The sequence below is a fragment of the Otolemur garnettii genome, unplaced genomic scaffold (assembly GCF_000181295.1).
Source record: "Otolemur garnettii isolate 467f Iridium unplaced genomic scaffold, OtoGar3 scaffold00172, whole genome shotgun sequence".
In the NCBI taxonomy this organism is placed as follows: Eukaryota; Metazoa; Chordata; class Mammalia; order Primates; family Galagidae; genus Otolemur; species Otolemur garnettii.
Genome location: NW_003852567.1, coordinates 1756177 through 1776919, shown reverse-complemented (window position 1 = coordinate 1776919; position 20743 = coordinate 1756177). Strand labels below are relative to the sequence as shown.

Genomic DNA, 20743 nt, shown 5'->3' with positions numbered 1-20743 from the left:
ACCTGCTCAATTTAAACCAGTGTTGTTCAAGGGCCAAATGTATGTTAAAGACTTCAGATTCTTGTCTACAGGCTTCCTCAACTCCCCGCAGGGACTCTCTCCTCTGCTGTCTGGGTGAAATTGGAGAAACTCCCAAACTGGTTGTTGCTGTTGCCTACCCTCTCAGTGGGGCTACAGGCCTGGTAGGTGAGGTCTGTCCTTGACCTCTCTGTAGCACCCTCTCTTCTTCACACAGGTCTTGAGTGATGGGTGGGGCCTCTGTAGAAGCCCAAGACCAGACTGGGACTGACCATCACCTGGATATTGGGGCTAGATTTCACCCTGACTCTGTGTCTCCCATCTTATTCCACTGGAAATAGATTTCAGTTTCACTCTTAGGTCTCTTAGCTCTGATTTCGCAGGCCCTTTCTTAAGGTCCCCATCCTTCTGAGGCTGTGCACTCTTCCCCTATGGGCAGATCTGAGAGAATCTAAGGATGAATTTCTGCCTCAAGTTGCCCAACGTCTCTGGGCTCATTAGGCAGCACGTGGACTTTGTTTTCCCATCTATGCTCCCCAACTCTGCGTCTTCTGTCCCTGAACCATGTGGACACACACCTAAGGCACTGAATCTCAACTCCCAGATAGGACTGAGCAGAAGAAGGACTTCCCAGAAACAAGGGACATGGTACCCTCTCAGCTTCCTCCTTCATCCTTCTGCTTTTCTTCATCAAAACAGGGAGCAGGGTTTGCAGCCTCAGGAGTTCTCTCCACCAAAAAAGTCCACCTTCCCATTCATTATCTCCAGACAAGTGGAGGTTTCCCCGGCATGGGGAAGATACCTGCAGTAAGCTCAGGGAGAGAAGAGACCTGATCAGATTGAACAAACATCAGCCTGCCCTAGAGTTCCCAGTTCACATAGTTCAGGACCAAGCATTTAGCATCTCTGGTTGAGCTGAGAGAGGCAGGGACCCAGACCAACCACCCTACTCTAACTCAAAAGGGAATTGAGAAAATACATTATCACTTTCACTGGGCATATCCCAAGAAGATGGGAATTCACCTGGACAGGAGTAGCCTTCTGCTTTCCTACCATCCTGGCAGGAAAACTGGGCTATTGTCTTTTGCAAAATGGAAAACTCAGGATTCCTGGCCAGAGACATGGCATGTGACTTGGGAGGGACCTGTCTGACTCATTTATTCATTTCCTGTTCTCTTCTTTTCCTCTTATTCCTCATTCATTCATCCACTCACTCATCCCAGAACTCCTCCCCGTTTGCCCCTCTGATTGCTGAGGACATTTAAAGGCCTGATCTCTTGGAGTCCCTGGTAGGTAGATAACCACAGCCACAGGCTAATCAGAGGAGGGGTGTGTGTACAGAGGTGTGTGCATCCCCATTGACCAGGGGAAGAAAGGCCAGGCAGGTCTTTCTAGAGGAAACAACACCTGAGCTGAACACTGAGGAATGAGAAAGTATTAGTTATAGGAAGAAGGGTACGGTGGAGTCACACTTGCAATGACATGAGACATCAAGCATCATTTGGTAACCATGCAAGAAACAAAGAGGGGAGTAGAGCCTGAGAAAAGGATGGGTACCCGATCATGAGCGCACTTATTTATCAAGTTAGGAAGCTAGGACATTATAAATCAGTGGTTTCAAAGGAAGTGTTAATACAGAAGCCAAACATATTAAAAAGATGAGAGTGGAGCTTCTCTGATAGGATCAGGGTCCTGCTTGGTTAAGGTCCCCCTATTATAACACCCCTTGGCCCCTGCATGTAATTTGAAAATCACTACCCAACCATCAGAGGGTTTGGGGCAGAGGGATAACATGGTCATATTTGTGTTTTGAAAGTCAGCAGTTTTGAAGCCTGAGTTAGGCTGGAGAAATGGAGACAGAAGAGAGAAGATGGGGTTAAGAGCTACTGGGATGGTCAAATCAATAGGAGGTAAAACAATTGATTGGATATGGAGAAAGGGAAGAATCCATGCTGCCTGGGTTTGGAATGCCCAGTAGGGCATCCACAGAAGTGAGAAATGGCAAAAGAGAGATGGGTTTGGCCAGAAGTGAATACAAGAAGCCCAAGGGACACTCAGAGGGAGGTGCCCTCCAGACAGTTGGCTGTGTGAACCTGGAGCTTGAACTAGAGCCAGACTGGTGAATAAGATGTCAGAGACATCAGAATCTAATAGGCCCTTCTAAAAGGGACTGTGTCAGAGGTATTTACAGGAGACCAGAGAGGTTGTTTTAGATCTCAAATGCCAGACTGAGGCAGAAGGAGCTTGTTCTGTTGGCAGTGGGGAGCCACGGAAGATTTTGGAACCAGGGAAAGAACTGTCTGTTCTGAGGAGACTGGGCTTCTGTCCCACCGCACAGGCTAATTCCCTGGGGAGCCTGCCTGGGTAGTCTAGCCCTGTTTGAGCCTACTGCAAAGCTTCAACCAGCATCACTCTGTGGTGTGTGAGTGCACACATGTGTATTTGTATAATTCTGAGGAAGGGAGCAGGAAGGATGTATGGGCAGAGATGGGGGCAAGCCCTGATCCAGTAAGGCAGAGGAAAAGGAATCAGTTAAGCAGGCTCTATCTCCTCTCTACCAGCTGGTTCCTCGGCATGCATTCATTCTCTTGACCCTACTTGCCACCCTCCCTTCACCTTTACTCCTACCCTCCCACCTCTACCCCAGGAGCACACTTCATACATACATAGTCACTTACAAGTACACACACACCACTCCCCATTGGGCATCCGGCTGCTAAGTGGGGTGTGAAATTTTGCGTGCTGGCATCTGCTCATTAAACACTTCCCTTTGTAGCTCCCTAGCGCCTCTTATAGCCTGGCCTTTGACACCCCCAGGCTCCTCCTTGCTTTAAAGGGACTACCTTTATACAGAAGGGGAAGTGGTCTCAACATTAGGTCTGGCTCTGACTTTTGCCGTGCAGGCTTTGGGGTGTTCTCAGCCACTTAGTGAAAGTATGAAAGATCCAGCTGCCTAGACAGGCCCAGGCAGGACTTAGCCGGGTCTCTTGGAACTCTGTTTTGCCAGGCCTGAGGGGTGAAAGAGGAGAAGAAACCCTTTGCCCCCACCCTGACCCCCACCCCCAACAACCATGGTGACAGCCGTGATTACAGGCAAGAGGCTCTGGGTTCTTGTCTTCCCTCACTGGGCCTCTGCTTGTGACAGGAGGAGGGGGCCTGACAGTGGTCCCAGCATGAGCAATCTGGAGGGAGTTGGAGGATGGAAAGCTTTGGGCACCCAGCCCCACCCCAGCTCTTTGGAACATGGGTTGGCCAGGCCTCCACATCTGGCAACAGAAACTTGAGTCTCAAGCGTGTCATCTTCATAAGACAACAGCTCTGTCTCCAAAACACTTTCCCATATGTTTGCTTCCAGCCCTGAGAAGATGGGTGGGACAGGATAATTAACCCTGATTTGCAGATGGAGAAATGCAGCTCAAAGCTGGGATTGAGGAGCAAGATTCTGAGAGTGGGAGCTAGTGGAGAAGTGAAGGTAGGAACCAAGGAGACACTTCCTAGAGAAAGGCCAAGCTTGGAAGAGGACAAGGGAGGGAGGCTGGTGCCTCTCCAGCCCTATCCCTGTAGCACATTGGCACCCAGATTGCTAGGACAATGGTAATTATGAAGACATTAGCTAACATTTATTAAACACTTAATATATACAATGTTCAGATCTAAGGGCTTCCCGTATATTGTCTCATTTATTTCTTGAAACAAAGCTAAGAATTATGACTCTTGTTTTCTAATGAGAAAACTGGTTGGTAGGCCCTATCCTTTCCAAGCCATGTTTATGTGAGGAGGAGGAACCCAGAGTCACTACCTTTTCCCACAGTGAGGTTCCTAGAACTTAATTCAGGAAGGGACTAGTTATCTCTGCTGCCAAGCCAGCGTATTAGGGCAATATATTAGGGTAATGTCCTGACTGGCACTATTGACCCAGGATAATCAAGGAGAGAGGAGTGAGAGAGACAGAGATGGACAGAGAGAGGAAGGGAGGACCAATCATGGGATTCTGGGAAATGGGTTCCTAGGACTTGCTGCTGAGCCTCAGATAGGTGCTTAAGGGAGCCCTGCTCAGCTCATAGCCCTAACTCAACACCCCAGCAGGATCCCAGCGCTCACTATATGGAATGTTTCAGGTCAAGTGGCAGAAGGATGACATGGACCAAAACCTTAACTTCTTCTCTGTGTCATCTGATGGCAGGATTGTGTCTTGGACGCTTGTGAAGGTGCTTATTTCCCAGAGAGGGTCACACAGGGATGAATGGGAGGGGGGAGTTACATGACAGAGGGCACCCCCAAACCCTGCTGATCTAGCTCGACTCATGTTTTCTTCCCCAAAATCTTTCTGTGGCTACAGAGTGAGCTGGTTCACACAGATGTCATCAAGCTGAAGGTGGAAGGCAGCACCACAGAAGTTTCTGAGGGGTTGCAGCTATACACTGTGGGTAGGAGCCCCAACCCACTCACCTCCAGGCCTAGCCAGGTCATTCAGACCCAGTGAGAGTGTGTGAGAGGTGGTCCTTCCCCTCACTGAGCACCCCACCTCTCCTACTTGTGCCAGAGCCCAGGCAGGAGGGAACGGGAAAGCCTGGCCCTGCCTGCTGAGCACTTGGCTTTTTGCAGACCTTTCCTGTTTACAGAAGTCCCATCCCTGTTTGCAGACCCTGTTCTTATTTATGCAGATCCATTCTTGTTTATGTAGATCAAGCCCTGTTTACCCAGATCCTGTCCCTGTTTACTCAATTTCTACCCTGTTTATGCAGACTATATCCCTGTTTGTACAGACCATGTCCCTGCTTGCAGACCCTGTCCCTGTTTACCCTGACCCTGACACTGACCCTGTTTAACTCGATCCCTGCCTTATTTACCCAGGCCCCCATTCCTGTCTGTGGAACCCCTGACTGTTTGCAGAGTCCTAACTGCCTGGGACAAACAGGCCAGAGGGTTGGTTTTTGTTTGTCTGGCCCAGTTCCAGCCCTTACAGGGGCCCAGGTTCCATCTGTCCTGTGTTGAATCCTGCTCTGAGAGTGCCTGCAGAGCATACTCCCACTGCTGAATAGAGGAGGTGCTGGCAGCCTCCCTCTGAGAACTGGGCTAAGGCTGGTCCCTCTTCTCCCAAGGCTGTGGCACCGCCTTTGACTTCCACAAAGAGATCGACTACCTGTTCCTAGTGGGCACAGAGGAGGGAAAAATCTACAAGGTGAGGCAGTGGTGCCCCTGCATCAGGTTCTTTAGAGAGCCACTTAGACCTGAGCACTTAAGGAGCTTAGATGTCTCCATGGATCCTATTCCAACACATCTTAGTGTTCATCAGTTCTGGAAAGCCTCTTGGGAGAAGAGAATATGCTTCTTGACCCATGTGGGTGGCAGGAAACAGGAAAGGGGATGGAGAATCTAGAAGGTGACTTTAGTCCAGCCTAGGATTTTTTCCTCTGGGCCCTCCCTCCCTTCCTGGCAGTGGAGGTAGAGGTGGGAGTGGGGGTTGAGGGATTTGGAACATTCTGGGAAAACTTCCTAGGGCAGATTTGAACTCCAACGGAGCTTTGAAGGCCATATTTATCTCTGGATACCCGGTGCATCCCAGCTGGCAGGATGGAACCTTGTGGCCAGTTTTGCAAGGTCTCAATGTTAGTAGGTGAACATCCTCTGAACTTCCATCCATCCAGAAATAGCTTTGCTGCAAGCTTTTCTTAGGCTCTGAGACTCAGAATGTTAATTACAGGCAGCCTCTCGGGAGCCCCTGAGGCCCAGCCAGAGCTGGTCTGAATGCAAAAGAGGTCCCCCACCCCCTCTCCACCCCTCCCATTGGCAGCCCTAGAGAGGCTGGAGAGGAGAGATGAGTTAGTCACACGGTCTCCTAGAGAGCGAAAGATAGGGCATGTTGATCAGGGTCAGAAACTGAATGGGAAATCAGGAGAGTCAGAGAGTCCTGGCTCTGCACCTGCTCTTACCTGCACAAGGTTGGATGATTACCACTGTTGCAAGGGTGATGTCTAGGCTGCATGTAGATCCAGGGCTCTGCCTGTCCACAGGCTCTGGGCAGGAGAATTGGCCAGGTCACCTTTAGCCAGGACCTAAGACCTTCTCTGCCCTGTCTTAGGGAGAGAAGGCCTTTTCTGCTTGGCCTGGAATGCTCTGGTATTAGGGCAACTGGCAGACTATAGCCTCCTGGAAGGCCACCTTGCACATTTTGAGCTCTCAGACTCTCAAGCCCTTCCATTCTCTCTAGATGTGTTGAGAATGGGAAGAACGGGCATCAGCTTGCCCCAGCTCAGCTGTGACAGTGACATGGGGTGCAGAAAAGCAGAGTCTCAGATCCTCCAGGCCCCAGAGGAAATGGTGGCTGCTATCCTTTTTCTCATTCCTGACCCTGATCCATCTCTCTACCCCTACCCCACCCCAGTGCTCTAAATCCTATTCCAGCCAATTCCTCGACACATATGATGCCCACAACATGGCGGTGGATGCTGTATCCTGGAACCCATACCACACCAAGGTCTTCATGTCCTGCAGCTCTGATTGGACAGTGAAGATCTGGGACCATACTATCAAGTGAGGGGCCTGCCCCTGGCCCTTCCCTGCCCTGGGTCCTACCCTGGGCTCTGGCACTCTGAGCTCTCTGTGTCATGGGCTTTCCACCCCTCCATCTCCATTACTACAGGACCCCCATGTTCATCTATGACCTGAACTCAGCTGTGGGTGATGTGGCCTGGGCACCATACTCTTCTACTGTATTTGCAGCAGTTACCACAGATGGGAAGGTAAGTGCCCCCTTCCTGAGCTCATGTGGCCCCTACTTGATATCAGGTGAAGTATCTCAGAGTCTCTTTCTTGGGTAGCCCACCCCCTGCCCAGGTCAGGTAGGGGAAGGTGGAACATAAAGACTGTGTATTCTCAATGACCAGGCCACTCAGGGCCCAGCCAAAAGAAGAATCATTCATCTCATGACACCTCAAAGAGGAAATAGGGCTGTTCGTCTTGGAGGAGAAAGCACTCTGGGGAAATGAGAGGCCATAGAGCAATTATCTTCTTTGCTCTATTGGGAGGGAGCAGGGGGTGGCAGAGGCCAGCTCTGTCTGTGAACCAGAGTTGAGCTGTGACTGAAATAATGTCTATAAGGTAGTGAGGTCTCCATCCCTGGAAGTGTGCAGTGATTCTGAGAAGAGACTTTAGTAGGGTGAGATCGGAAGGGTCTATTCAACATTGAGAATTGGTGAGAGCTCAGAAACAAACATTGTGTGAACATATTCTTAGATGCAAACCCAGATTCCTTATGAACTTTGATATAAACTAAGAAGCACTTGCTTCCTCAAGGAAAGAATATAGTGATAAAGGCATCTCTCTAAGGTCAGTCAGCCATCTATATACTGAACAGATGTTTACTAAGGGACAACTATGGTACCCAGCTCTAGGCTAGACCCTGGAGATTCAGATACCTGCTCTCAGAGAGCTTACATTCTAGTGAAGGGAAAGAGACAAAAAGCAACAAAATTCTCTGTGTTGAGTGCTCCGCAGAAATTAAAAGAGTATGATGTGTGAATGTAAATGTTTATAGCAGTATTATTTATGATCGCCATCCCTATAGGGTGGAAACATTATTCATAATAGCCAAAGAGTGAAAACAACCTGATTTCCATCAACTGATGAATGAATAAACAAAATGCAACATATCCAAGATGATTACTAGTCAGCAATGACAAGAAATGAAGTACTGATTCATGCTACCCCACAGATTAACCTTGAAAACATGCTTACTGTAAGAAGCCAGTCACAAAAGACCACACATTGCATGGTTTCATTTATATATGTCCAAAATAGACAAAATATAAAGACAGAGAGTAGATTTGTGTGGCCTAGGGTGATGAAAATGTTCTAAACGGGTGGTGGTGATGGTTGCATAACTGTGAATATACTAAAACCAAGAATTGTATACTTTAAATGAGTGAATTTTATAGTATGTGAATGATATCTCAATAAAGCTGTTATGTTAAAGAGAGAGAGAGAGAGAAGTAAAGTACTGAGTGGTCTCTTAGAGTGGTCAGAAAAGCTTTCTTTGATGAGAGTCTAATGGGAAGAAGGAGGCAACAATGTAGAAATGGGGGTGGGGGTAGGGAGTAGTCCACAGAGGGAACAGCTGGTGCAAATGCCCTGAGGTGGAAACAAACTTGGGAGTTTAAGGAACAGGGAGGCAAGTATGGCTGTAGTGGGGTGAACAAGCAAAGAGGGCACAAGATGAGAGTGTGGAAGTGGGCTACAGTGAAGAACCTGGATTTTATTTACAGTGCCAGACAGACTATGGGAGGGTTTTTAATTTTTTAAAGGTAAATCTGGTTGCTGCATAGAGGATGAATTGTAGAAGGGCAAGAGTGGAAGCAGAGAGGCCATTTAGAAGGCTGCACAGTTGTCCAAGCAAGAGTTGGTAGGGGGTTGGACTTAGGGTGTGGTAAAGATAACATTTAACTTTTATTGAGCACTGTGTCAAGCACTGTCTAAGCACTTAATGTGTATTAACTGGTGTAAAACCTGGCTCTACTACTTATTAGAAAGTTAGCCTATAAGAGCCTCTAACTCCTCAGTTATAAAATGAGGATAATAACAGAACCATTTTATAGAGTGATTGTGAAAAGCACAATTAGATCTTGAATGCAACCATGTAACATGCTTGCCCAGCATCTAGTACATATAAGTGCTCAATAAATGGTAGCTGCTATTATTCTTGATTCTGCATAGACTTAAAATTTCTCCAAAACTTTTGTATTCTCACTCCCTCAATTGCAGGAAAAACATAAACAGACACAAAATTTCCTCTCCTGCTGCCTCCAGCTCTAGTGTACTAGCCATTAGCCCTCTGCAGTGTTTCCCCAGAAAGGCCAGGGGCTGGTTCCTCTGAGGTAGGGGACAGAGACATCATTATCCCAAGTGTGCTGACACCAACCTCTCCATAGGCCCATGTGTTTGACTTAGCGGTCAACAAGTATGAGGCCATCTGCAACCAGCCTGTGGTGGCCAGAAAGAAGAACAAAATCACCCATGTGCAGTTCAACCCCATCCACCCCATCATCATTGTGGGCGATGACCGTGGGCACGTCACCTGTCTCAAACTCTCACCCAACTTACGCAAGATGCCAAAGGTATGGGCTTTGGGAGTTTGGGCTGCTGTGATAGACAAAGTCTCCAGGAAGGTGGGGATGAGAGAAAGGGGAGGAGCCAGGGGTAACCCCCAGGTTTCTAGCTTGGGAAATCCACAGTAAGTATGGTGTCTTTGCCCAAATAAGGAGCACAGAAGGAGAAGCAGGTTTGTGAGGAAAAAAAGCAATTTGGCATGCTGCATCTGAATTATCTAGGGGGACCCCAGGTGGACATAGCCAGTGAGCAGGTGAGTCTTGAAGTCAGGAGAAGCACATGTAAGGCCATTATTGGCTTATTTGGAGTGCAGGACGCTGTGGGTGTGACAGGTCACCAAGGCAGGGTGATTAGGGTTTAGTCCACTGCTTCATTGGTTGGGCTTACGCAGGGATTCAGCTCCAGTGGTCCCTGAGTTGGGAGCTATAGGCCCACCCAGGGAGGAAGGAAGTGAGCAGGGAGAAGTGAGCTATGAGGAGGGTAAGTAGGTCAGCAGCTATGCGGTCCTCCTTCTGAACTCTGGTTACTGTTTCTGGGGTCTCTGATGATCCCAAGACCCTGCCCAGAGCCCAAGAACCCCACATATAGGCCATGGAGCCCATTACCTCAAAGTCTAGACCTGAGTCCAGATTCAAACTTAAGAACACAGACCTCACACAGGCCTCATATAGGCCATGGAACCCATTACCTCAAAGTCTAGACCTGAGTCCAGATTCAAACTTAAGAACACAGACCTCATAGCCTGGGCTGCAGAATCCAGAGTCCAAGAAACCAGAGTGCAGTCCTGCCCATTTGTGTGCTAAGAGTGGAAATGGCTCTTTGCTTTCTGTCAAGGCTGGGGCAACTTGCTCCAATGACCATATCTCCTGGTTGCAATTTGAGACATTTACTGCAGTTTGAGGGCCTATCTCTTTCAACTACTGACTTCTTCCTACCATGCCTCTACCACTGCACCATCCCTCTGATGGGTCTTGATCTATTTCCCACCTAGAAAGGCAAGGGCTGGGAGTTTGACCAGGCCTATAATTGTAGCCAGCTGGGGGAGGGGGTGGACTTGGCTATAAATACTCTGAAGGCTGCTAAGCGCCTGCAGCTGTGGCCCAGAGGTTGTGGTGGGCTTGTTGGGGGGTGGGGGGGGAGGAGGATTGGGCGTGGTCTGAATCTCTTTGCTGAGCAGAGCTAGTTGGCCTCCAGGAGGGAAAAGGAGGCTGCACAATTTGTTGAATAGATAAAATCTGTTCTTAATTTAACAAGGAGAGAGACTCAGGATTAAGCTGGCAGAGCTGGAACCCTCTAGGAGGGATGATGGTACAACCATGACACTATGAGGACAGGAGATATGGATGGGAGCTTGCCCTACCCACTCTGATCCAGGCAGGCAAGGATCTTCTCAAGTCTCAATTCTTCCCAGGGCAAAGGTCAGAGCCCTGGGAAGAGCTCTGGGAGAGCTAGGCTCTGTGTATCTGGGGACCTGTATCACTAAGGACCTGAAAACATGGGTGCCTGTAACACTTAGGACCCGAGCAGGGCACAGCTAGGGCCTGGTACTTGAGTGGATTAGAAGTTCCTGCGAAATTGCCACCTGACCCTAACAGTGGCCAAGCTATTCGTGCAAAAGGAAATCTGGGCATCCATACTGCCTTTCTTCTGTAAGCTGCAGACTCCCTGTCTTTCCTAAAAGGGCTTACACACAGAACCTGAGCTTCTTTGCCTAGGAGCTTCCCATGATTGGTGTCAGAGCCTATTAGGCGTCCTCAAACTATGGCCCATGGGCTACACACGGCCCGCCGAGGACATTTATCTGGCCCACCGGGTGTTTCTGCCACCACTGCCTGTCCTGCTTAGCAGCCGACTCGTCCCAGGGCCCACAGTCCAGCCCTCCAACAGTCTGAGGGATAGTGAACTGGCCCCCTGTTTAAAGGACCCCTGTAACTTGTCAAAGGCTATTATAGAGAAGGGAAATAAGCTCAGAAAGGCAAGAGACTTGCCCAAAGTCATAAAGGGAGTTAATGACAGAGCTGGAGAACCAAAACCCATATCTCCTAATTCCCAGAGTATGAGGTAAGGCCAAGAAGAGAACTCAAGCTTAATTCAAGAGGGAGAGTGAGAAGAGAGAGAAAAAGAAAAAGAGCTCTTTATCTTCTACCTCAAGAGTGTAAAGTTAAGCTGCGAAATGGCAACGGCACTGGACTGCAAGAGGATGGGGGAGATAGATTTAGTAGCAGGTGCAGGGGTCACAGTAGGGGGAAATCTGAGCTCTGCATAGTGTCAGCAACTGTGATGGAACTAGGGAAGGGCCTACTAGTCCTGCACTCTCCCTGCAACTTACAACCCAGGCCAGACTGTGGCTGGGGCAGATGCCAGTGAGCAGCAGGCACAGGTGGCTGAGAGGGTGGGGGCCCAGGAGCAGAGGGCAGATAGGAAATGGCAGCTGCCCAGCATAGCCCACACTCCACTGGACAGTAGGGAGGATGAGAGTGGTGCTGGTCTGCCAAGTTCTTGGGGCCTATGGACATACAAACCTTGTGTCTCAATTCCCTTTTTCTCAGGGCCCAAGTAGAGTGCTTTGCAGGTGGGCAGAAGGGTTATAAACTCAGGATCTGCTCTTGTGAGGGACAGTACCAACCAATGACATCCAGAGTCACATGGGATATCCCCTCTGACATAGTAGGCCTGGCCCCAAATGGCACCCCACTCCCAATCTAGCCTGAAGGCATTAGGTCAGAGTAATAGGAAAGAGCACCTGTGGCTTTGTCTACACCCCCTTTCCTTTCCCACACACCTGTTACTTCAGTCTTGATAGGACTCAGCCAGAGACCTGTGAGAAGGGTGGTCCCAACAGTTAGGCCTCCCCACACTCCCACCATCAGATCCCCCTGGCCTGAAAGGCTAGTTCCTCTGAGGGTCAGGGGATAGATGCCTTCTCCCATTCCTCCAGCCTACGTCTATCTTTAGTTCTGAGCCAGAGTTGAATGCCTTCATACAGGCCCTCAGCTGGGCCCCTATGTCACCTCACCTGAGTTGGGGAAGGTAGGAAACGGGGTGGGACAGAATGGGCAGAGCAGGTGGTGCTCAGACCCAGAGAGATGTGGCCCATCCTTCACCATTCTTCCCCCACATATACTTTCCCTCTTCCCAGGAAAAGAAAGGGCAGGAAGTGCAGAAGGGTCCAGCTGTGGAGATCGCAAAATTGGACAAACTGCTGAACCTGGTGAGGGAAGTGAAAACCAAGACCTGAGAGCCTGCCCTCAGTCCCTGTCCCATTTCTTGAACCTTTTAGTGCCTGACCCTGGTCACTTAGCCCAAACTTAGCTCCTGGCATGTCACCCCACCCCTGATTAGGTCCCAGCATTTGCCCTTCTCATTCTGTTCAAGGTCCCAGCACCTTACCACAAGATTTGGCCCTCAACCACCATTACCCCTTCTTTGCACAAATAAACCTACATCTGGAAGCCCACTTCACACCTTTAATTTTGCTGCTGCAGGGCCCAGGAAGAGGAGAGAATCTCAGAGTACAGCCATACTTCCATTTATTATCCAGCAAACAGTGGGAGGACCAGGGGAGGGGCCCAGCCTAGACACCCTCCCATTATTGCCATGGGTTCCAGTTTGCTTCCCCAACCTACAGGGCCCAGAGGTGCTCAGCCTAGGGAAAGGGTAGACCCGCCCCTTGGCCCTTGGGATGGAGCAGAGTCCATACGGCCCTGGCCCTAGCACCAACTCATGAACTCCCACCCCAGGACCATCTCCCTAGGGCCAATGAGCCCTTCCTGGTTCCGGGCTGGCTAGATTCTGGGCTACTGGATCCAGCTCAAAGCAGGTTGGACTCCAAGTTCTGGATCTCAGGCTGACTGAACTCTGGAATCCTGATTCCAGGCTCTGGGTGTGGTGGACTTAGGTCCCAGGCTCCAGCCTAGGCCAGGGGCCTTCAGGGCTGCAGCAGGTAGCTGCCTTCATGGCTAGGTTTCTGGGGTGGTGGTGCCTTCTCAGGACAGGGGCCCGGGCTGGAGTTGGGACTGGATTCAGAGAGAGAGTCGATGTCAGCAGAGCGAGAGTGGCAGGCCCAGCAGAGAATGACCCAGAGCAGCAGCAGCAAGATGCCTACGAGGCCGTTGCAGACGATGGCAATGAGGGCCCCCTGGGAGATGGCTGCCCCCATGACGGGCAGCACCCTCAGAGCAGCACAGACAGCGGAGCTGCCTCAATGGCAAGGCCCATGCCGAGGTGGGACTCCAGTTAAGGCTGGCCTTCCAAGGAGGCTGTCCTTTCTGCACACTCAATGATTCCTGGGCAGTGGTGATGTCTACCTGCAGTCCTGAGCCTGCAAGGGGTACAGAGCAAAGGAGACAGTTGTGAGGAGGGAGGGGTGGGTGAGGCCTGGGAGGAGAGGAGGTGGGAACAGAGCCCCCCTTGCCTACATGTGGTCTCCCTGGCAGAGGACCTTGAATCCCACAGACTCAAATACCCCATAGAGCCAAGACCCCATCCTCAGGCCTGACTCTGGGCACCTAAATGAGGAGTGTAGCCAGAGTGGGGAGACCAGAGTAAGCAGCCTTCATCTCATTCTCCTCAGAACCAGTGGGCACGGCCTGGTCCTGCCCACTACGCTTCCCAGGCTCAAAAACCCTGTTGGAGGTGGGACTGAGGTAGCCTGAGGCCCAGGAGGACGGGGATTGTGACCAGCTTGGTGTGGCCTGGGTGCCTTTTCTCTCTCAGGACTCTAGCCAGCCTGCCCAGGAGACCTCCAGAGGTGCCAGCTCACACAGAGGGAACTTTGTGGAGGCCCTGGCAGGCATGTGTGGGTTCTATGTCTCCAAGGCTGTGTACCTAAGGGTGCCTCTCTGTGGGACTGTCTCCCTGAGTCAGGTGCATCTGTGTCTGTCTGTCTACTCTTCTCTCTTGCTGGATGTGTGCCTATTATGCCTCTGCATAGCCACCTCTACGTTTGTGTCTGTGTGGCTGTCTTTATATATGCCTCTGTGTTGTGTCCCCATCTCGGACTAAGTGTGACTCTGGTATGTCTCGTTTCTCCCCGAGTCTGTCTCTTTGTGTACCTCTGTATCAGTCTCTCTGTGTGTCTCTCTCTTACAGGCTGTGTGTCCCTCTGTCCCCGTGGACGTGTCTCTCTCCCCTTCTCCGTGGAGTCTGACTCGGTGGTTCTGTGCGTCTCTCGTGTGTCTTTGTGTTTGTCTCTCTTTTTCCTGGTTGTGTGTCTGGGTCTGCAGTTCTCGGTCCCCGAGCCCGTGGGGGGAGGCCCCCTTCTTACCTGAGTTGAGCCCGGTGCGCGCCCGCAGGAGGGTCCGAGGCAGCGGGATGCTTAGCGCCGACTGAGGTTCGGAAGCCTGCGGACGGGGGGCGGCGGGAGACCGGTAGAGGCGACGTCCACTCCCCCGGCTCTCCCCCTCGGCCGCGCGACCGGGGCGGCCTCTGCCGCGGGCGGTCTGCAGCGAGCGGGCGCCTCCTCCCCCTGGGGCGGCACCTCCTCCGCGGCCGCGGCCGCTAGCTCGCTGGCTCGGCGGCACTCGGGCGGCGGCGGCGGCGGGAGCTGCGCAGAGTTCGGCTAGGCTCGGCTACGTTCGGCTGGGCTCGGCTGCGTTCGGCTGGGCTCGGCGGGGCTCGGCAGGCAACAAAACAGCTAAGAGCCCCGCCTCCTGGGAGGTTGGCGGCCTAGGGCCTCCTGAGGCGGAGCAATCCCCTTGCCGCTGCCGCTGTTCTATTGGCTGGCCGCTCCGGTTTCCCGCGCCATTGGTCGTGAGCTGGGGTGGGGACGGTCGGTCCACCCCTTGTGTAGGAGGCGCGGGGCAGGAGGGGAGCTGAAAGGGCAGTTGTCCCTTGATCTTTCCTGGTTGAGGAAATTGGGTGGGGGCGAGGCCTATCTTCTTGCAGAATATTTTGTACATTCCACACGTGGAAGGGCTGCGCACCCAATATCTGAGAAGGGCCAAGGCCTTTTAATTCCCAAATCTAAGGAGACCAGCCCTTCATATGCGGAAGCGTTCTCTGTCCCTGCTGTCTGGAGGAAGGCCCATACGTTGCCGAAGACTGAACCTCCTCATCTAGGAAGCTCCCTACAGTCCCCATGTCTCATTGCCACCGGCGTATGGATTGTATATCCCCACTATGGAGGGTTTGTAGTTGGCCCCACATTTCCTGGCCCTAGGAGGTGTGAAAATCTCTGACGACACAAGTTCTTGGACACATTTACTATTTCCCGCCGAGTTTTGGTCGCAGGCTTGTGCTTTGCTGTGCTGTTGGGGGAGCCCAATGTATATAGTTCAGCTCTGGTTGGGATAGGTCCATGCATGGTGGAAGTCCTTAGGAGAGCCCATTCTAGCTCTCCTAAGAGGAAGATAGCTTAAACAGGAGCAGTCAGATAGGACTTCCTCTCTCCCCGGCTTTCACCCCCTTACATGCCAGTGGTTCTCGTTTGTTTTTGAGACAGGTTCTCACTGTGTCGCTTAGGCTGGAGGGCAGTGGCCACAACATAGTTCTCTGCAACCTCGAACTCCTGCGCTCAAGTGATCCTCCTGCCTCAGCCTCCTGAGTAGCTAAAACTACAAGCACATGCCACCACGCCCAGCTAATTTTTCTATTTTTTGTGGAGACAGGGTTTCACTGTGGCTCAGGCTGGACTCGAGCTCCTGGCCTCAAGCAATCCTCTTGCCTCAGCCTCCCAAAGTGCTACTATTATAGGCGTGAGCCACCGTGCTTGACCTGTGATTCTTAGATATTCTGATCTAGGCCTTCTTCTCACTCCCCTCTACATATTCTCCAGGAGTAGTCACATTGCTGAAGCTTTATGGTGAAGATTCTTCATGCTCCCAAATCTTAACTTCTCTCAAAAGTTCTAGACTCATATAGCCAAGTGCCTCTTGGAATCAGGGTGGTGTTGATTCCTGGTTCTGCCACTTACTAACTTTGTGACCTCAGGCAAGTTATTTAACCAGTCTTAGCCTTAGCTTCCTCGTCTGTAAAATGGTTATAGTAATAGCTACTTCTCAGGTTTGTTATTCACTAATTCATTTATACCAAACCAACCACATCTCAGCAAATGCCAACTGACACACCCCAAGGACCATGTGACCAAGGGAAGGCCCTCTCCCTCCAGTGCCATGAAATTCATTTAAGACCCCTATAGATGTAGATGCTATCTTGAAAGGAAGAAAGGGAAGGATAAAATAATCTGAGAGACTGAGTCATCCAAAGCTACTGAATTACTTAGAGACTGTCTAAAATAAATTATTGGATCCTATGGAGTTTACCAGAGTGGATTAATTTTAGTTCTCCCCCATCCCGTTACCCAGCAGGGTGAAAACACTGTGAGAAAGATCAGACCAGTTATAGGAAACAGAAGAGGTTTATATCATTGCGCATTTGAATGCAATGTGAGTGAATTTTGTAACCCAGCTGCAGGAGTTCAGATTTTATCCTGAAAATAGTAGGGAGCCACTGGAGAATTTTGAGCCGAAGAGTAATGTGACCATAGCCAGAAATTAGAAGGATGATTTTGGCTACTGGGTGGAAGGGGGGATTGAAGACATTTGAGAGTGAAGACAAGAGTAATGATAAGGGACTGAAATGATGGACAGGAATAGGAGTGGAGAGAACAGGAGAGCTTTGAAGGATATTTGGGAGCTACAGTTGGCTTAGAGACCTAGAGGATAGGGAGGTAAATAGGAAGGAAAAGTCTGGGATAACTCAGGTTAGTTGTGCCATTCACTGAGATAGCACATGAGAAAGAGTGTGTTTTAGTATGGGACTAGGGTAGGGGGGATGATGAGTTTAGCTTTCGATATGTTGAATTTGAGGTTATCAGTAGGACACTCAAGTGGAGATGTCCAAGAGGCAGTTGGATAAACAGGTATGAGGTTCAAGAGAGAGGTCCAGGTTAAGGACAACATTTTGTGAGTTATCAGCATAAAAGTGGTAGCTAAACCAGCTAGGTGGATGAACTCACCCAGGAAGAGTAAGAACTAGTTTAAGCAAAAAGATAGGTTTATAATCAGATATTGAAATCTAAAGACAGGGATGGATACCTTAGGAACTGAAACTAAGACATCAAAAGCCATCAGGATGGCTCGGCGCCTATAGCTCAACCGGCTAAGGCGCCAGCCACGTACACCTAAGGTGGCGGGTTCGAATCCCCAGCCCGGACCCGCCAAAACAACAATGACGGCTGCAACCAAAAAAAAAATGGCCGGGCGTTGTGGCGGGCGCCTGTGGTCCCAGCTACTTGGGAGGCGGAGGCAGGAGACTCGCTTGAGCCCAGGAGTTGGAGGTTGCTGTGAGCTGTAATGCCATGGCACTCTACCCAGGGGGACAGCTTGAGGCTCTGTCTCAAAAAAAAAAAAAAAAAAAAAAGCCATCAGGATTCTCTATGCATCCTGTCTCTATTACTTTCTGCTTGTCTCCTAGTCCTGTCCCCTTTTACCTCCACCCCCAAACTGACTTTCAATGCACTCTTGGTCCACATAGTAAAAACTTCAAACAATCCCAAAGTTTAAAATCTTACTGTCTTGTCATCCAAAGAGAGATTGATTGGCTTCTTTTTTGGTTGCAGTTTGCAAATTCCTCAGGAAATTTTTCTGTTTGATTTCAACTCAGTTAGATGCTTACTTTTGGACCAGTCAGTGGTGGTCAAAGGAAGAGGATCAAATTGATTAACATGGCCTATGAGATAGCCCTGTAGGCAGTGGGGAGGTGAAAGTGGTGGTTCTAGGAGAAGGATCATGAATACGCAAAATGGCAGGTGTTCACTACAGTCCACCCTGTGTTTGCCCAACACATACATTTCCTATATATATGATTCCAGAAATACCCTCACCTACATAATCCATCCATTCTAGTATACATAATCCTCTGTGTTTGCCCAACACATCATTTCCTATATATATGATTCCAGAAATGCCCTCACCTACATAATCCACCCATCCCTCTATACATATGCCGATAAATTCACATCCTCTCTAGTGGAGAATAACTTAGTGACACATCCAGCTACTGCTTCTGGAGGGTATGTCATAGGAACATTGTTATTCAAATATAGGTTCTCTGGGTAATGTCCCTGCATGCTCTAGCTAGGTCTCTATGAGGTGTGAATGTGGTTTCTAATAATTCCACAACCTTTTAACTGCCTTTGAACTACCTTTAAACTATTCCCCCCACAAAAATTCCCAATATGCAGAGGTGGGAGAAATAGAAAATAAAATGGAATAAAAAGGAAACACTGTGCTGCCAGAGCATCATCTACTGAGGGTTTTTTTTTTTTTTTTTGCCATGAATACTAATGAAAATAACAAGGCTAGACAATCTCATGGTATTTTTTTTTTTTTTTTAGCAGTTTTTGGCCAGGGATGCGTTTGAACCCACCACCTCCAGTATATGGGGCCAGCACTCTACTGCTTGAGCCATAGGCACCACCTGATGGTATCTTTTTCATTGACTCACTTTTTCAGCTGTGGAGTTTCTTGGTCAGCCAATCTGGCTACCTTAGGTCTTGTACACAAGACTATGACCACTTACCCAGTGTTCTAAGAGAGCCATTGTGGAGGATTTCTCTGTGAAGCGCTATCCAATTAGCACTACACTTTCTGGTGGTGTCTTAGGGATTATCCTGGGATTGAGCAATCACAGATCTTCACAATTATGAGGATCGGATGTAGGGTTTATTTTCCCTACAGATGATACAATTCTTTTAAAACCATAATCAGCTGCCTGTCAAATTCATTTGGGGGAATTCTATTTGCTAATAAGATATGTCATTGATTCTAAGATGTGTTTTTTTCCAGTTTAAACAACTATGAAATCCGAATGCTTTACAATTAATAGCATGTAAGAGTTTTTTAGCCTCTTTTTTCTTAGTAATTCATAAAATAACTTTCTCTTGTAATTGATAGAATCTGAGATTATTAAATACCGTAATTTTATCAGTCAGGGTTCTTTCTTACAAATAATAGAATACACTCTGAATAGTTAAAGCAGAAAAGGGATTTGTTAAAAGAGATTATTTAGCTCAGAATTGTTAGGAAGGCTGGAGAAATGTACCTGAGGCTAAGCTTCTGGGAATAACATCCAGACCATACCACCACCCTGATGGGGAAACCATAGCCATTGCCACTCTGAATACTAAGTACCAAGAGTTCAATTTGCCAATTTTATAAACTCGATTGCCCTTCTGCGGTAGGAACTCAATATTGCAACCACTGGGAAACCATTGCTGTTGCTACTATCATTCCCCAAAACTGGACACTTATGTGTTACTCCCAGCAACAACAGAAATTGAAGCCCTACGTCCAGCCTGCTTCCTACCTATATCGATCAGGATTAGCTAGGTAAAACAATAGCTAAAAACAATGCCCAAGTCTTTTTTTTTTTTTTGAGATAGAGTCTCAAGCTGTCACCCTGGGTAGAGTGCCATGGCATCATACCTCACAGCAATCTCCAACTCTTGGGGTCAAACAATCCTCTTGCCTCAGTTTTTTTTTTTTTTCCTTCTATTTTTAGTAGAGATGCTTTTACCAGGCTGACCTCGAACTGGTGAGGTCAAGTTATCCACCCACCTCGGCCTCCCAGAGTGTTAGGAGTACAGGCATGAGCCACCATGCCTGGCCAACCTCCAAGTCTTATTGGCTTCAAACAACAAAGATGTATTTCTTGCTCATGCTGTGGTTCCAGCATGGGTGATGGGGTTTGGGGTGAGAGAGTCCTGCTCACTGTTGGTCCAGACTGTTGGAGGCTCCACCATCTTATGGTGATGCTATCTTCTTTTCATGAGCTGTCAAGAGTTTGCTGGCTTTTGCTGACATTTCATTGACCCAATGCTTTTCCAGTCCATATAAGAATAAACCCAGCTCCTGACAATTCTCAAAACTTTATAGCTTACGATCCAGGTACCCAAAAGATGTTAATTCTTCTAAAATTCCAGTTGTGGCTTAACCTTCCCAGTTCCAGTTCCATAATTCCTAGGATCTTGCTGTCATCGGCCTGGCTTTGGTCAGATGCTATTCTCTGCACCAGCGATCTGTTTGGTGGTCATAAGATGGTGGTTTCTAGTGAAAGGCAATTCCATCACAAAGGGATGCCATCCAGACAAAACATAAAGGAGGTCATCATGCCAACTTTTATGGATGCAAAGAAAAAAATTATGAAGAAGAGAAGGAAGGATCTATCGGAGAGATAGAAGGAAAACTAGGAGGGACCACACATATTTTAGGGAAGCCAAGAAAGAACAGAGGTTTAAGGAGGGACTGGTCAATCAGTGATCTAAAATGTCAAAAACAGGCCCAGTAATTTACAGAAAAAGGATCCCTGGGATTAAAAACAAGGAGGTTGTTGATTATCTAGACAAGAAGTAGCTCCAGTGGATAAAAGGAAATGGTTTCAAGAGTAAGAAGTAGAGGCTTCGCGCCCATAGCACAGTGGTTATAGCACCAGTCACATACACCAAAGCTGGCAGGTTCGAAATTGGCCCAGGCCAGCTAAACAACAATGACAACTGCAACAAAAAATAGCCAGGCGTTGAGGCGGGTGCCTGTAGTCCAGCTACTTGGGAGGCTGAGACAAGAAAATCGCTTAAGCCCAAGAGTTTGAGGTTGCTGTGAGCCCTCTATCCAGAGTGACA

General features: G+C 49.1%; 2 protein-coding genes across 3 annotated transcripts in view; one reads left to right on the top strand and one right to left on the bottom strand.

The window, feature by feature from the left end:
• Positions 1 to 12580, top strand: part of DNAI1 (dynein axonemal intermediate chain 1) — a 59760-nt gene extending 47180 nt beyond the window's left edge. Inside the window, exons 14-20 of one of the 2 annotated variants that reach the window (XM_003800272.2) lie at positions 4137 to 4226; positions 4358 to 4445; positions 5121 to 5200; positions 6404 to 6552; positions 6662 to 6761; positions 8946 to 9131; positions 12263 to 12580. In XM_003800272.2, coding sequence (XP_003800320.1) covers positions 4137 to 4226; positions 4358 to 4445; positions 5121 to 5200; positions 6404 to 6552; positions 6662 to 6761; positions 8946 to 9131; positions 12263 to 12361 — 792 coding nt within the window. In that variant the 3' untranslated portion in view covers positions 12362 to 12580. The remainder of the gene's footprint in view (positions 1 to 4136; positions 4227 to 4357; positions 4446 to 5120; positions 5201 to 6403; positions 6553 to 6661; positions 6762 to 8945; positions 9132 to 12262) is intronic. The other variant, XM_012811657.1, reaches the window with a different exon arrangement.
• A 55-nt stretch (positions 12581 to 12635) lies between these two features.
• ENHO (energy homeostasis associated) lies at positions 12636 to 14641 on the bottom strand. Its single transcript, XM_003800271.3, has 2 exons — positions 14390 to 14641; positions 12636 to 13444 (listed from the first exon to the last, which is right to left on the bottom strand). The coding sequence occupies exon 2, from the start codon at positions 13280 to 13282 to the stop codon at positions 13052 to 13054; it is 231 nt and encodes a 76-aa protein (XP_003800319.1). The 5' UTR covers positions 13283 to 13444; positions 14390 to 14641; the 3' UTR covers positions 12636 to 13051.
• Between the last annotated feature and the right edge of the window lie 6102 nt (positions 14642 to 20743).

Excerpts from the sequence above, each read along its gene's own strand:
- ENHO (XM_003800271.3), bottom strand. The coding sequence starts at position 13,282 with ATGGGGGCAGCCATCTCCCAGGGGGCCCTCATTGCCATCGTCTGCAAC.